At 54.9% G+C, this 11863-nt stretch overlaps 3 protein-coding genes across 3 annotated transcripts; 2 read left to right on the plus strand and 1 right to left on the minus strand.

Annotated features, from left to right (window-relative positions):
- Positions 1 to 2162: 2162 nt before the first annotated feature.
- DICSQDRAFT_166622 (GTP binding protein 4) lies at positions 2163 to 4934 on the plus strand (the record flags this gene model as incomplete). The annotated part of the gene is made up of 7 exons (XM_007362195.1): positions 2163 to 2258; positions 2315 to 2437; positions 2909 to 3941; positions 4003 to 4175; positions 4233 to 4667; positions 4726 to 4824; positions 4881 to 4934. 7 exons carry the CDS (start codon positions 2163 to 2165, stop codon positions 4932 to 4934), a joined length of 2013 nt encoding a protein of 670 aa, XP_007362257.1.
- A 193-nt stretch (positions 4935 to 5127) lies between these two features.
- DICSQDRAFT_178131 (uncharacterized protein) lies at positions 5128 to 8394 on the minus strand (the record flags this gene model as incomplete). Its single annotated transcript, XM_007362196.1, has 6 exons — positions 8180 to 8394; positions 7664 to 8122; positions 7354 to 7608; positions 5416 to 7300; positions 5242 to 5364; positions 5128 to 5182 (listed from the first exon to the last, which is right to left on the minus strand). Exons 1-6 carry the CDS (start codon positions 8334 to 8336, stop codon positions 5128 to 5130), a joined length of 2934 nt encoding a protein of 977 aa, XP_007362258.1. The 5' UTR covers positions 8337 to 8394.
- Positions 8395 to 8493: 99 nt separating this feature from the next.
- DICSQDRAFT_79915 (uncharacterized protein) lies at positions 8494 to 10256 on the plus strand. Its single transcript, XM_007362197.1, has 8 exons — positions 8494 to 8820; positions 8881 to 9279; positions 9330 to 9384; positions 9437 to 9518; positions 9624 to 9754; positions 9812 to 9958; positions 10017 to 10073; positions 10123 to 10256. Exons 5-8 carry the CDS (start codon positions 9638 to 9640, stop codon positions 10183 to 10185), a joined length of 384 nt encoding a protein of 127 aa, XP_007362259.1. The 5' UTR covers positions 8494 to 8820; positions 8881 to 9279; positions 9330 to 9384; positions 9437 to 9518; positions 9624 to 9637; the 3' UTR covers positions 10186 to 10256.
- The last annotated feature ends 1607 nt before the right edge of the window (positions 10257 to 11863 follow it).

Below are 11863 nucleotides of genomic sequence, written 5' to 3' on the forward strand. Positions count from 1 at the left end.
CTTATAGCACGGCTATCGAGCACAACTCCCAGATCGGATAGCTACTCACCATCGTTCGGTGGAGAGTCCCTGAATCCCCATTAATCCCTGTGACGCCAATGACGAAAGTTGCTTTGCCCTATCTTCTCTTCCGCCGCAGGACATGCCACATATCCTGGAGCGGTCCGCAAGAACCCAGGGCCTCGAACCGCGGCCTTTCCAGCCAGAAACTCCGAGTCCACATCGAGACGCCTCATGGCCGCTGGTCGACACACTCTCCCTATGTCGTTCCTCGGGATCTTCCCAGCGTCCGGGACGCGGTCGCGCTCCCCAGGGATTCTGCCTCCTTCTCTCCAGCGATCTTCTCACCAATGAGGAGAACCCCTTGACAAGTCGCCGTGTTGCTCCGTTCTTGGACGATCGCAAGGCTTCCGGACTCAGTACATACTCACAGTTCACCGTCCCACAAGTATCGTGGCCAGGTCCGCAGGAACCCGCATGTCGTCCGCGCGAAGACCCGGGATGCGAGCTGATCAGCAGACCAGACAGCGCAGCGTGCGTACAGCGATCAAGTGAGTCGAGAGGGCCCGAACCCTAGCCCATAGCACCAGCGTTGAGAAGCGAGGTCCATCGTGACGAATGCAGCCGATACGCAGGTTAATGTTCGAGATACCTGGGTGGAGAGAGTTTCGTCCTGTGGCCCCAAGGAGCTACGGCTGCGGTGAAGTCAGCAGTGACCGTGTAGCCGTCGTAGCCTATGCGGCGTGACCTCGAAGGCGGTGGCCTCTGCCGTGAGCCGCAAGCTTTGAGCGATCCTGTGACGAATGCGCAGTCTGCTTAGGGTCGAGGGCCAGTGGATGAAAGTACTAGTGGGATAGACGAGCGCGCGTCTGGCGTTGAGTAGACTGAGTACTGAACGTTACGTCGATAGGCGGTTATTGCTACCGCTAGGCCTCATCCTTTGCTTGCTTCCTAGTCACAGCTCTGGTAGCACCGTCTACGTGAGAGCGTACTAGTGTACAGGGCAGAATAGTTTCGGCCTCCGGCAAATGGCAGAATGGCAAAACGGCAATTGCCAGGGCCGGCAAATACTGGCAGATTGGCACGCGCTACTGGGGAGCCTCGGGCGAGGAAAAGTGGGTAGAGTAAGCCAAAGAGGCCACTGAGTATCATCCTGGGCTCTGAAGTTGAGATCAGGACCTGGATTCTACGTATATGATGTTGTTCGTCCACTCCCCGCAACAGAAGACAGTTACAGGAGCGACTTCACAAAGTTAGCCGAGAATTCCGGCCGATCGGTCAAGCACTGGGATAGCCTCCAAAGCCTAGCCGCCCCATGTGGAACCTCCCAAATACTCATTCATGATACAAATTTCTAGGAGGAAACCCTCTCTCTCGCGTTGTGTGGAAGGACACTGCAGCTAGTCCGTCTCTGGTCGATCGGCGACGGTCCCATATACAGCAAGCGCCCAACAAGCGCCCTGTATCTGCCACCAACTGGCGGTCTCGGTGGCCGGCAAAATGGCATTTGCCGCCTGGCAATTGCCTCTGGCAGAGTGGCAGCGTTCTGCCAAGAACACTAGAGCGTACACAAACTAGCACGGGTTGACTTTGATCGATTTGATCGCTGACCTCGAAGCCAAGCAGCAATACGCGGATAATTCTTCCATCGGATAATCCCCTGTGTCTGTAACGAAAGAAGTCCATGGCCACTTGCGTTCTGCAGTGCTTCAATAACTCTAGTCGTACATTTACATTCGTTGCATTTGTCAGAACTGATGTGAGAAACTTGGTCTGGAACGAAGCTCTGTTCCGACGCCCCTCCGCTACATATACGGATTGGGCTACATGATGACGATCACAGTCTTGAAACATAACACTGAGCAGGGTATTCAAAATTTCCGAGGTTCCGAAGCTAGGTTAGTCCTGTGACAGGAAGACAGAGGTAGCAGCCAAGGCGGTTAAGTCGACATCGACTCGGTGTATCCCCAGACCAGCGCTCATACAGCACCCCCAGCATGTGGGCGGCAATATTACGTAATCCAAAATTTGAGAAGTGCTTGCTCGGTGAAGACATTGAGCGTTCTCCTTTCCTATCGCCTCCCTGGCAATCTCTCTGCTCATAGTCTTACTGGGGTTTGCCTGATCTCTACATTACCTTTGGTTTATGTCAACCGAGCAAGATGTCGACTAGCGGACTCAAAGCGATCGCTCCGGTGCCCAAGGCATCGGACTTCCTCGATATCGTTCTCTCGAAAACGCAGCGGAAGACCCCTACTGTGCGTTTGTTAAGAAAGATCACGAATACCGCATCTGTGCTCACGGGTTGCTTCAGGTTATCCATAAAAACTTCAAGATTAGCCGTATCCGTAACTTCTATATGCGCAAGGTCAAATTCACGCAAGATTCGTTCGATGAGAAGCTTGGCGCAATCTTGGAGGAGTTCCCAATCATCGATGTGAGTCTCCAGTCATGGTTGAACGTAGGTTCGTAAAGGGCACGACGGATGCGCAAGGTGTGGCTTCTTCCTCCCCGCCTGATTTCTCTTGGGAGTGGGAAGACAGTTTCCATGCACACCCCCTTTGCACGAAACTATTGGCTTGGTCAAGCTAGTGCTGTACGTGTCTTGTAGAGATCAGGGGCCGAGCTATGGCCTCCTATCTTAGGATGGTGCCGCGTTTGAGTTGCGACCTTCGTGAACGTACGGGTGGCCTCAGAGTTTCCGTCAGTGGGTACACTGTCATGGAACCCGCTTCAAGGACCCTACTTGTTCTCAATAGACTGCAAGACGAATCTCATAGGGTTGAGGCGAATGTCGAAATTGTCTTTCTTGGACTTTGCGCCGTCGTGGTTCCTGCTAGCCTCGGCTGTCAATCTACTCGCTGTATGAACTACATATCCGAATGGTGGATCTAACGAAAATTTGCAGGATCTTCACCCTTTCCTCTCATCTCTCCTCAACGTTCTCTACGACAAGAATCACTACAAGCTCGCTCTGGGTCAACTTCGCACCGCCCGCCATCTTATCGACCAGGTCGCGAAGGACTACGTCCGTCTCCTCAAGTTCGGCGATTCCCTCTACCGATGCAAGCAGCTCAAGCGCGCCGCCCTCGGTCGTATGGCCACTATCATGAAGCGGCAGAATGAAGCGCTCGAATTCTTGGAGGAGGTCAGGAAACATCTCTCACGTCTTCCCGCTATCGACCCTACCGCCCGTACCCTCCTCATTTGTGGATACCCCAATGTTGGAAAGTCGTCCTTCCTCAACAAAGTCACTCGCGCAGATGTCGACGTACAGCCGTACGCATTCACGACCAAGTCGCTCTTCGTCGGCCACCTCGACTACCGCTACATGCGCTGGCAAGTCATCGATACCCCCGGTATCCTCGATCACCCCCTCGAGGAGATGAACAATATCGAGATGCAGAGCATCACCGCGCTTGCCCACCTCAAGGCATGCGTATTGTACTTCATGGACCTTTCGGAACAGTGTGGCTACTCCGTCGAGGCGCAGTGCCAGCTTTTCCATGCGATCAAGCCGCTCTTCGCGAACAAGCCCACCGTGCTCGTCCTCAATAAGGTCGACGTTGCGCGTTTGGACGACCTCGCGCCCGAGCGTCGCGCGATGGTGGACGAGATCATCAATGCGGAGGGTGTCCGGCACGTCCAGGTTTCGTGCTACACCGACGAGGGCGTCACCGTGCTGAAGACGACGGCGTGCGATGCACTTCTCGAGCACCGCGTCGACATGAAGTTGAAGGGCAACAAGGTCAACGGGATCTTGAACCGTCTTCATGTCGCCCAGCCCAAGCCACGCGACGACGTCGTTCGTGCGCCGTTCATACCCGACGCCATCAAGGAGCGCAAAAAATATGACCAAAACGATCCAGAGCGTCGTCGCCTCGAACGCGACGTCGAGGCTGAGGAGGGCGGCGCAGGGGTCTACAACATCAACCTCAAGAGTACGTCTCTTCTATCTAGTGGAGGTTACTGACGGTAGCTGACCAAGCGCTTGCCGAGCAGAGAGCTACTTGCTTGAGAATGATGAATGGAAGAACGACGTCATGCCTGAGATTATGGACGGCAAGAACATTGCTGACTTCATCGACCCCGATATCCTCGAGAAGCTCGATGCGCTGGAGCGGGAAGAGGAGAAGCTTGAGGCTGAAGGCTTCTACGATTCCGAGTCTGACATGGTATGTCCACACGCTGTTCAACCCTTCTGGTCGTATGCTGACCAGATGTGTCCGCAGTTTGACTCGGACGACGAGCGCGAAGCGGTTGCAGCCAAGTCGGCGCGCGAGAAGAAGCTCATTTCGCAGAGCACGAAGAAGGCGATGAAGAACCGGGCCGCGCTCCCTCGCACAGCCGGTTTGCGTACTCTCTCTGAGCTCACATCAGAGATGACGAAGGCCGGCCTCGATCCGAGTAGGATACAGGAGCGCGCGGAGATACTTGCGAAGGTCGCCGGCGCGAAGCGGAAACGCCAGCGCGAGGAAGACGAGGCGCAGATGGATGTGGACGAGGATGCCGAGATGGGCGACGGGGGCGAGGACGAGTGGATGGACGTCGATGGAGAGGAGGCCCCGCGGCTGAAGAAAGCGAAGGCGAACTCGGGCGCTGTCGCTGCGAAGGGCGCGAGGCATCCGAGGTCGAATCGTCAGCTTGCGGGTATGCGGGACGAGGCGGTGAGTGCCGCTTTATTTTCAGCAGCGATCGGAGAGACTCAACGCTACGTATTCACAGCAAGCATCAAAAGCTGTCAAGTTGCGGAATCTCGGGCAGAGAGAGCGCAACATGCAGGCACGCGCGGGAGAGAGCGACCGCGCTATCAAGACCAAAATGGTACGTTCTTCCATTGTTACAGTGAACTGTTACATACCAACCGCCTCACTCCACAGCCAAAACATCTATTCGCTGGGAAGCGGAAGATGGGCAAGACGGATCGTCGGTGATTGGGCCGTCTCGCATGTGTCCTTTGTTGGTGTGGCATCATTGTACTTCTGTTATCATATTCACGACTTTCATGACCGCCCTCTACAATACTGCCACCATAACCAATCATTGAAAGCACGAAGTTCAGCCTTGTCGTCGCAGGTCAATACGACGACGGAAAAGAATAAATTAGGTCGCTTAGAGAACACAATATCACGACGAAGTCTCCTTGATTTTCGGTTCATGCACTATGATGTCGATGACAGACCTTGGTGTGTTGAAGTATGAGATCATATAAGCCATAACGAATAGACTCCGAAGACGTACCTGAGATTCATGGTAAAGTTACTCTGAATATCCGTCAGGGTCAGCGTATCGATTGGATGAACGCCAGGCGCAAGTGCCAAGAAGTCCATGCGCACGGATTGGCAAGTCGACGGGAGGAGCGGCCTATGCAATGTCATGAAACCATAGTCTGGAATAGATCCGCATGTGACGTACCCGATACGAACGCGATTCTGGAGCGGGATTATGCTTGGTGGGCGAACCTCCCTTAACCCATCGCCCCTCTCCTTCGCTTTCCGTCGTCTTCTACGCTCCTCGGGGTAGCTCACCTCGAATCGTCGTGTCCACGATGACTGGTTGAACACAAAGATGTCCAAGGTAAATTGATCCAACGGGTACAGCTCGCCCGTGTGCGGCTTCTTTCCAGCGCGGCCGGGTGATGGGAGGAGCCCGACGGACACGACAACCGCTTCTCCGCTTCCATCGATCGAAGCGGTCTCGCCAGCTTGTTGCAGAGCGTTCATCGGGTTTATCGTAAGTCCTCCGAACCCGCCCACGGTAGGACCCGGGGTCTGAGGAATGTTTCCTCCACGTTCACGACGGATCTCGACGCTCGGGCCTACAGCGCCAGGACCAGATTGTTGGGCGATGGGTGTTTGCCAGAATGGCGTTGGCGGCACAGGCGCGGGTGAGCTCGGATAGGCGGGGTATGCGGGCGTACGGGGTATAGTGAAGTCGAACATCTCATTGACCGTGCTCGAGCTATCTGATGGTGTTTGCGCATAAGCCGCGAGTGGGTTGGATGGAGGGGGAGGCAGTGGCGGGCTGGTCGGCGGGGCATACGTTGTGGGTGATCGAGGAAAGGTTGTCTGGAAGGAAACGGAGGGCGGGATATATGAAGTGCGACTAGGAATATGGAGGGTCTGTCCGGAAGCAGGGCCTGTTGGCGTCGGGCTAGAATTCGGAGGAGCGGGAGGCTGATTCTGGGGGTTGAGCATAGACGTTGAACTTTGGTAGTTCATAGGCGACTTTGGCATGCGCGCATAATCACTAATGGGCGTATCGAATGCAGCAATGGTATGACGCTTGCTACCTGCGATCGCCGTCAAAGGGATGGTGTGCTTGGTGGTCAGAGGAGTGAGACTCCGCTGAGGCGGAGCGAGGGGTGCGGTAGGGAACGGTGAAGCCGGAGTAGGAAGAACAAAGTACTCTTGATTACCGTCCTCCTCAGCTTCACCGGACTCGTGCCTCTGTTTCAGGACGCTAGACGATGCTAAGTCGAGCACGCAGTTCCATCTTGAAGGGAATGGGTGGGTTGGGTAGAAGGCCTCGCCACCCTTGGGCTCGAAGGGTCGCACGATGAGGTGGATCGTGACGGCTCGCTGAAGTTCCTCTGTGGGACCACCTCTCTTGTCGCCGGCAGGCCTTGCTAACGAGAATTCATCCACCTCGGGACCCCTGAGGAACGAAACTGCATACAGTAGATTAATCTGCTCCCGCGGACCGACCTGCAGGGGAAACACGTCCGTAGTACGCCCTCCCCATCCAATGAATGAAGCGCGAGCACCTGAACCGCTGATCGCGACGTCCACACGCTCGACCTCAATATGGTAAGAGCCAGGGGAAGATCCTGCAAACAAATTCTCGACTTCGACGCTAAGCACGACGGTGTGCTCTTCGTTCCCGGCTTCACGCTGTTCGCGCTCTTCCAGAATGTCGTCGTCCAGATCCGAATCAGAGTCGGAGGCATTCAGACCAGCGTCCTTGACACGCCGGGGCTTCTGTGTGATACCGTTCGGGGCGTCCTGTGGAAGAAGGAAGTATGGCACGAAAACCGTGCGCATACGGACTCTAAAGCCCATGTGGGTGTTCAATGTCTTACGGAAAGACTTGCGAAGGGTGGCAGCCTTGGGCAGACTGCTCAGGCTACTGATACTACCTCCGGCTGGCGGAGAAATGACACCGCCCGAGTAAGGCACAGGCGTGTCTGACGAAGACGCGTTGGGTGCCGGAGCGAGAGAGAATGCGTGCTGACGAGTGGTAGAGCCCAGGCGCGTAGAAGGCAGGGAGAGTCGCTTGTGAGGATCCGTAAATGTCGGGCCTGAATGACACGTGAGTAATGTTCGCAGCATGGAAGGAGAGAAGCAATTCAACCTGCTGCCAGACCCTCTAGAAGGTTCACCTCCTGCAATCCAGAGAGGATCTCGTCGTCGTCGCTATGAGCGGAGTCATGATCTACGCCGTTCTCCTTAACCGGCGAAGACACCAGCTCAGAATTCAAGCCTCCGGCGGCATCTATAAGTGCAGAAAGGGCTTTCCGGGGTGGAGTGACGGCTAGTGGCTTGTTACGAAGCGTCGTGGAGACGGTGATACACAAGAGAGGGTCAGGGACCTTGGTGACCATGAACACTAGTTTGGCGTTCAATCTCAGCACGGAGTATAGGATGTGGAATTGAAGACTTACAAACAAGTATTGTCATCTTGTACATGGCGATCCACAACTGCTCGCTCGCGTCCCACAGTAGAGCGAACGCCTCCTTGTCGCGATTCTCGGATTCGCCCCAGATCGCAGAAACCAAAGGCGTACCTTGGGATTGGACATACTTCAAGTCAGATTCTGCAGCAGAAGGTATAGGGTGAGGGGTATGGGGAGGAAATATTGAGGATGGGCCGCCGAGCAGCGCGTTCGGTCTGTTGCGCTGCATAGAGCTGTTCCGAGGAGGGGGCATAGACAAACGGGACCCAGGTGTGTATTCTGACCCAGTAGCAGAAGGAGAGATGTACGAGGTTTCATAGGATATTTGTAGGTGAGCGAGGAACGAGAGCAGGTGGGAGGGAGGCTGAGGCGTTGAGTCTGTAGCGGGGTCTTCCTCCTCTGACAGTGACGGAAAACGAATTGTTAGGAAGAAGTCCATGTTCTCATCTGGTCTCGTTTCTTCAGTCTCCTGCAGCTAAGGTTATGGGAGCATTGCGCACGCACCAAAGAACGCTGTTTTCCTGTCTGCGAAGGGCTCCCGCAGGCGAGCGATCCAGTCCGACGCCTTCTGGCCGGTGTACTCGGATGGGAACTCGAGAGATGGAGGAGGGGCTATGACCTCGAGTACACTGGACTCAAAGAGATCTTCATAGCTAGACATGCGTTTCCCGATAGTCGAGACAAGAGAAAGCTTCAAATACGGTGGACGTCAAAGCAGGAGAGTCAGTCCTAAGTAGCGGGGACACAGCGCCGACGTCGTGGTGACGCCGAGGCCGCATCTCCTCTCCTCCGAACCACTCACAACCCACTGTCCGTACCGTACCGTTCGTCCGTGGCTCGCTCAATCGGCCTCACTGGCCAGTTCTACCTGAGTCTTGTCAGAAATCCTCGTTTCTGTCTAGAGAGGTCTCACGCTGGCTGTCTACGTCCTATTCAGACATCCTCGTTTTAGGATCTACGCGCGACGCTCGCCCCTTCGCTCGAGACCTTCTCTCAGGCGTGTTTCTCTTCCCAACGTCTCACAATACACTCCTCATTCCGCTCCCACTACTGCGCGCTCTCGTCCCGTCATGCCCAAGGCCGGTAAACCCGCGTTCTACGCCGTCGCAAAAGGGCGTGTCCCAGGGATCTATACGACTTGGTGTGTACGTTGTTATCGTGACCTTGCCTCGCAACATCCCCTTGACGCACTGTTCACGCCCCAGGGATGAATGCCAACAACAGGTCACTGGTTTCACTGGCAACAAGCACCAGAAATTCTCGACTCTGGAACACGCAAAGAGTTACCTTTCGCAACACGGCATTGACACCAACAACGATACTCCAAAGCCCCCTCCCTCTTCTTCAGTGTCTTCTTCGATTCCATCCACCTGGAAACGTGGACAACACGGTGCTAAGCCATATACAAAACCCGTCGCTTCCGTCTCGAAGCCCGAGAGCAAGGCGGGTGATTCGAAATCCTCAAGATGGGCGTCGTTGACCACCGAGAGAATCCAAGATGAGTCAGGTTGGGACGTAGTATACTCGGACGGGGCATGTAAGGGAAATGGCAAGCCGGGGTCGGTGGCTGGTATTGGTGTGTGGTGGGGACGAGACGATCCGAGGTATGCCAGTAATGACAACTCGCTTGTATTTGTAACCTCACCAGATGCAGAAACGTCGCTGAAAGATGCCCCGGAGGACAAACCAACAATCGCGCCGAATTAGTCGTTCGTTATGCCGGTATATGGCCCGTTTTGCATCATGCTGAGCTCAACGCAGGCCATTGTCCGGGTACTGGAGACGGCACCGCACCATAAACGGCCGTTGCTCATCAAGACGGACTCGAAGTACAGCATAAGCTGTGAGTAGTTGGGACGGATGCCTTCGAAGGTCCATCGCCCGTCGCGAGGAACTACGGATGTCACCCGTTGATTCTAGCTCTTGTCGTGCTGAATGTATGTCACAGGCTTCCGGGATTGGATGCCGAAGTGGATGAGAAATAATTTCGTGTCGGTGAATGGGCAGCCCGTCAAGAATGCCCCGCTCATCCGATATCTGTCAGCGCTGCTCGATCAGCGCGCCCGCGAAGGTCAGAAGGTAAGTTGGTTCTAGGTAATCCTCCCTCGTGCTTGGTCAGTGAGAGCGTCATACTAGGTCCATCTCCAATATGTGAAAGGACACGCGGGCGAGGAAGGCAACGAGGGTGCGGACTATCTCGCGAACCTCGGTGCAACAATGGGCGAACTACCTGAACGTGACTGGGATGCCCTAATTGAAGGCCTTAGTGCCGTCAGCGAAGATGTAAGTGTCCTGTGATATGTCCGGCCTGTCGTTCAAAGCCTGAGAGGGTATGTTGTAGCTTTTGACGAAACCTCAGTTGTCCATCGCAGTGGCCCCCGCGCAAGCCGAGCTAGAGGTAAGGGCCTTCTGACTGTGCTTCGGGCGTTGCGCTGAGGATGTTGTAGGCGTATGCGGCCTGCTTAGCTGATGATGATGAACTTTGGGCAGAAGTCAGTGGGACTCGATAGTTTGGCCTAGTGGCATGTGTACTGCACCGTGATGATTTGCGATAATGTCGATTGCTCGATGTGGTTATATCTAGGGTCAAGCGTTCTCCATGCGTGACGGGCGAACAAGCTCTGGAAGCTCCCCCCTCTTCGCGCACTCTGTCAGTCGATGGCAAGGCGGGCCTGGCAAATTCATGTTATGTAGTAAAGCACTCAGTACGCGTGTACGCGGGACTGATATATATTTATAATACCTGTAGTAAAGCACTATAGAGTGATAGTAAGCATAAGCAATCGAAGTAAGTAATAATCGTATACTCACCTCAGTACGCGTGTACGCGGGACTGAGGTGAGCTGACTGAAATCGGGGGTACTTAATACCATACTAGAACAAGACATGTACGCTACAAGACAAATGAGACGTAGCATTCGAGAACAAAGTGGGATGAATCCGCCTAGGCGCGACAAGCCGCGACAAGGCGCATCACCGGCGCGACAAGACTGTTCGCCTGAGACACGGCCGGGGCTCTCGCACCACGCTTGCCTTGCCGTACGCGTTCCAACACTCCCCCTCAAGCAGGTGCGAGACCGAGCGCAGCAGCAAAATGCTTGACCTTGACGGAAGGGAGCGCCTTTGTCAGGATGTCGGCCGTTTGGTCGTCCGTAGGGCAGTAGATAAGGCGAATATCGCCGGCATCGATGGTGTAACGAATAAAGTGGTATCGAATATCAATATGCTTGGTGCGCGCATGGTAGGACCCGTCCTTGGTAAGTGCGATAGCTGATTGGTTGTCGCTGTGGAGAGTGGTGGGCTTGGAGGGGGGGCGGAAGATTTCGCCAATGATGCGACGAAGCCAAATGGCCTCCTTTGCGGCATGTGTTGCGGCGACATACTCGGACTCGGCGGTCTAGAGCGTGACGAGTTCTTGTTTCTTTGAAGACCAAGAGATCGCGCCGCCGTCGACAAGGAATACGTACCCAGTGATGGCGCGCCTGTGCTCCTGTGAGGCCCCATCCGCGTCCACAAATCCCTCCAGTTCATTCTGTCGTGCTCCGTAGACCAGTGACAAATTTCTCGTCCCGAGGAGGTACCTGAAGACTCTCTTGACCGCCTCCCAGTGAGCCCATCCTGGATTCTCCGAGTACTGCGCCAGCGTTGTCACGGCGAACGCGATGTCGGGTCTCGTACCTAGAGCGGCGTACATTAGCGCACCAATAGCCTTGCGATACGGAACGCGCTTCATGCGCGCAACGTCGATCGCGGTCTCCGGGCACTGCGCCTATCCCCAAAAAACTGGCACCAAGGGGCTTGGTGCCAGGTTTTTGGTGGAACGAGGTCCGTGGAGCCATGACTAGGCCGTTTCACCTGGAACGAGCACCTGGCCCACGTGCCCCAGGGTCCTCCGCACACCCTCATCATGGTTTGGAGGCCGTTGCTGTCACTGTTCAAGAGCTATGGACCTCGTTCCATTTTTTGAGGTTTTGAAAATCTGACTATTTGGCAAATACCGATAGCTAGATGCTGGAACGAGGTGGAACGAGGTGGGTTTCTAGGTAGGTGCATCTCAGAGCTACCTAGGGCAGTTGAGAGCTAGTGAATAGCTGCTCTGGTTTGGGAGCTGTTAAGGCTGCAATGTGCCAGCTCAAAAACAGTCATCCGCATTTTTGGTGATTTGGCACCTGTAGATGATGTTGGATG

The sequence above is a fragment of the Dichomitus squalens genome (assembly GCF_000275845.1).
Source record: "Dichomitus squalens LYAD-421 SS1 unplaced genomic scaffold DICSQscaffold_3, whole genome shotgun sequence".
In the NCBI taxonomy this organism is placed as follows: domain Eukaryota; kingdom Fungi; phylum Basidiomycota; class Agaricomycetes; order Polyporales; family Polyporaceae; genus Dichomitus; species Dichomitus squalens.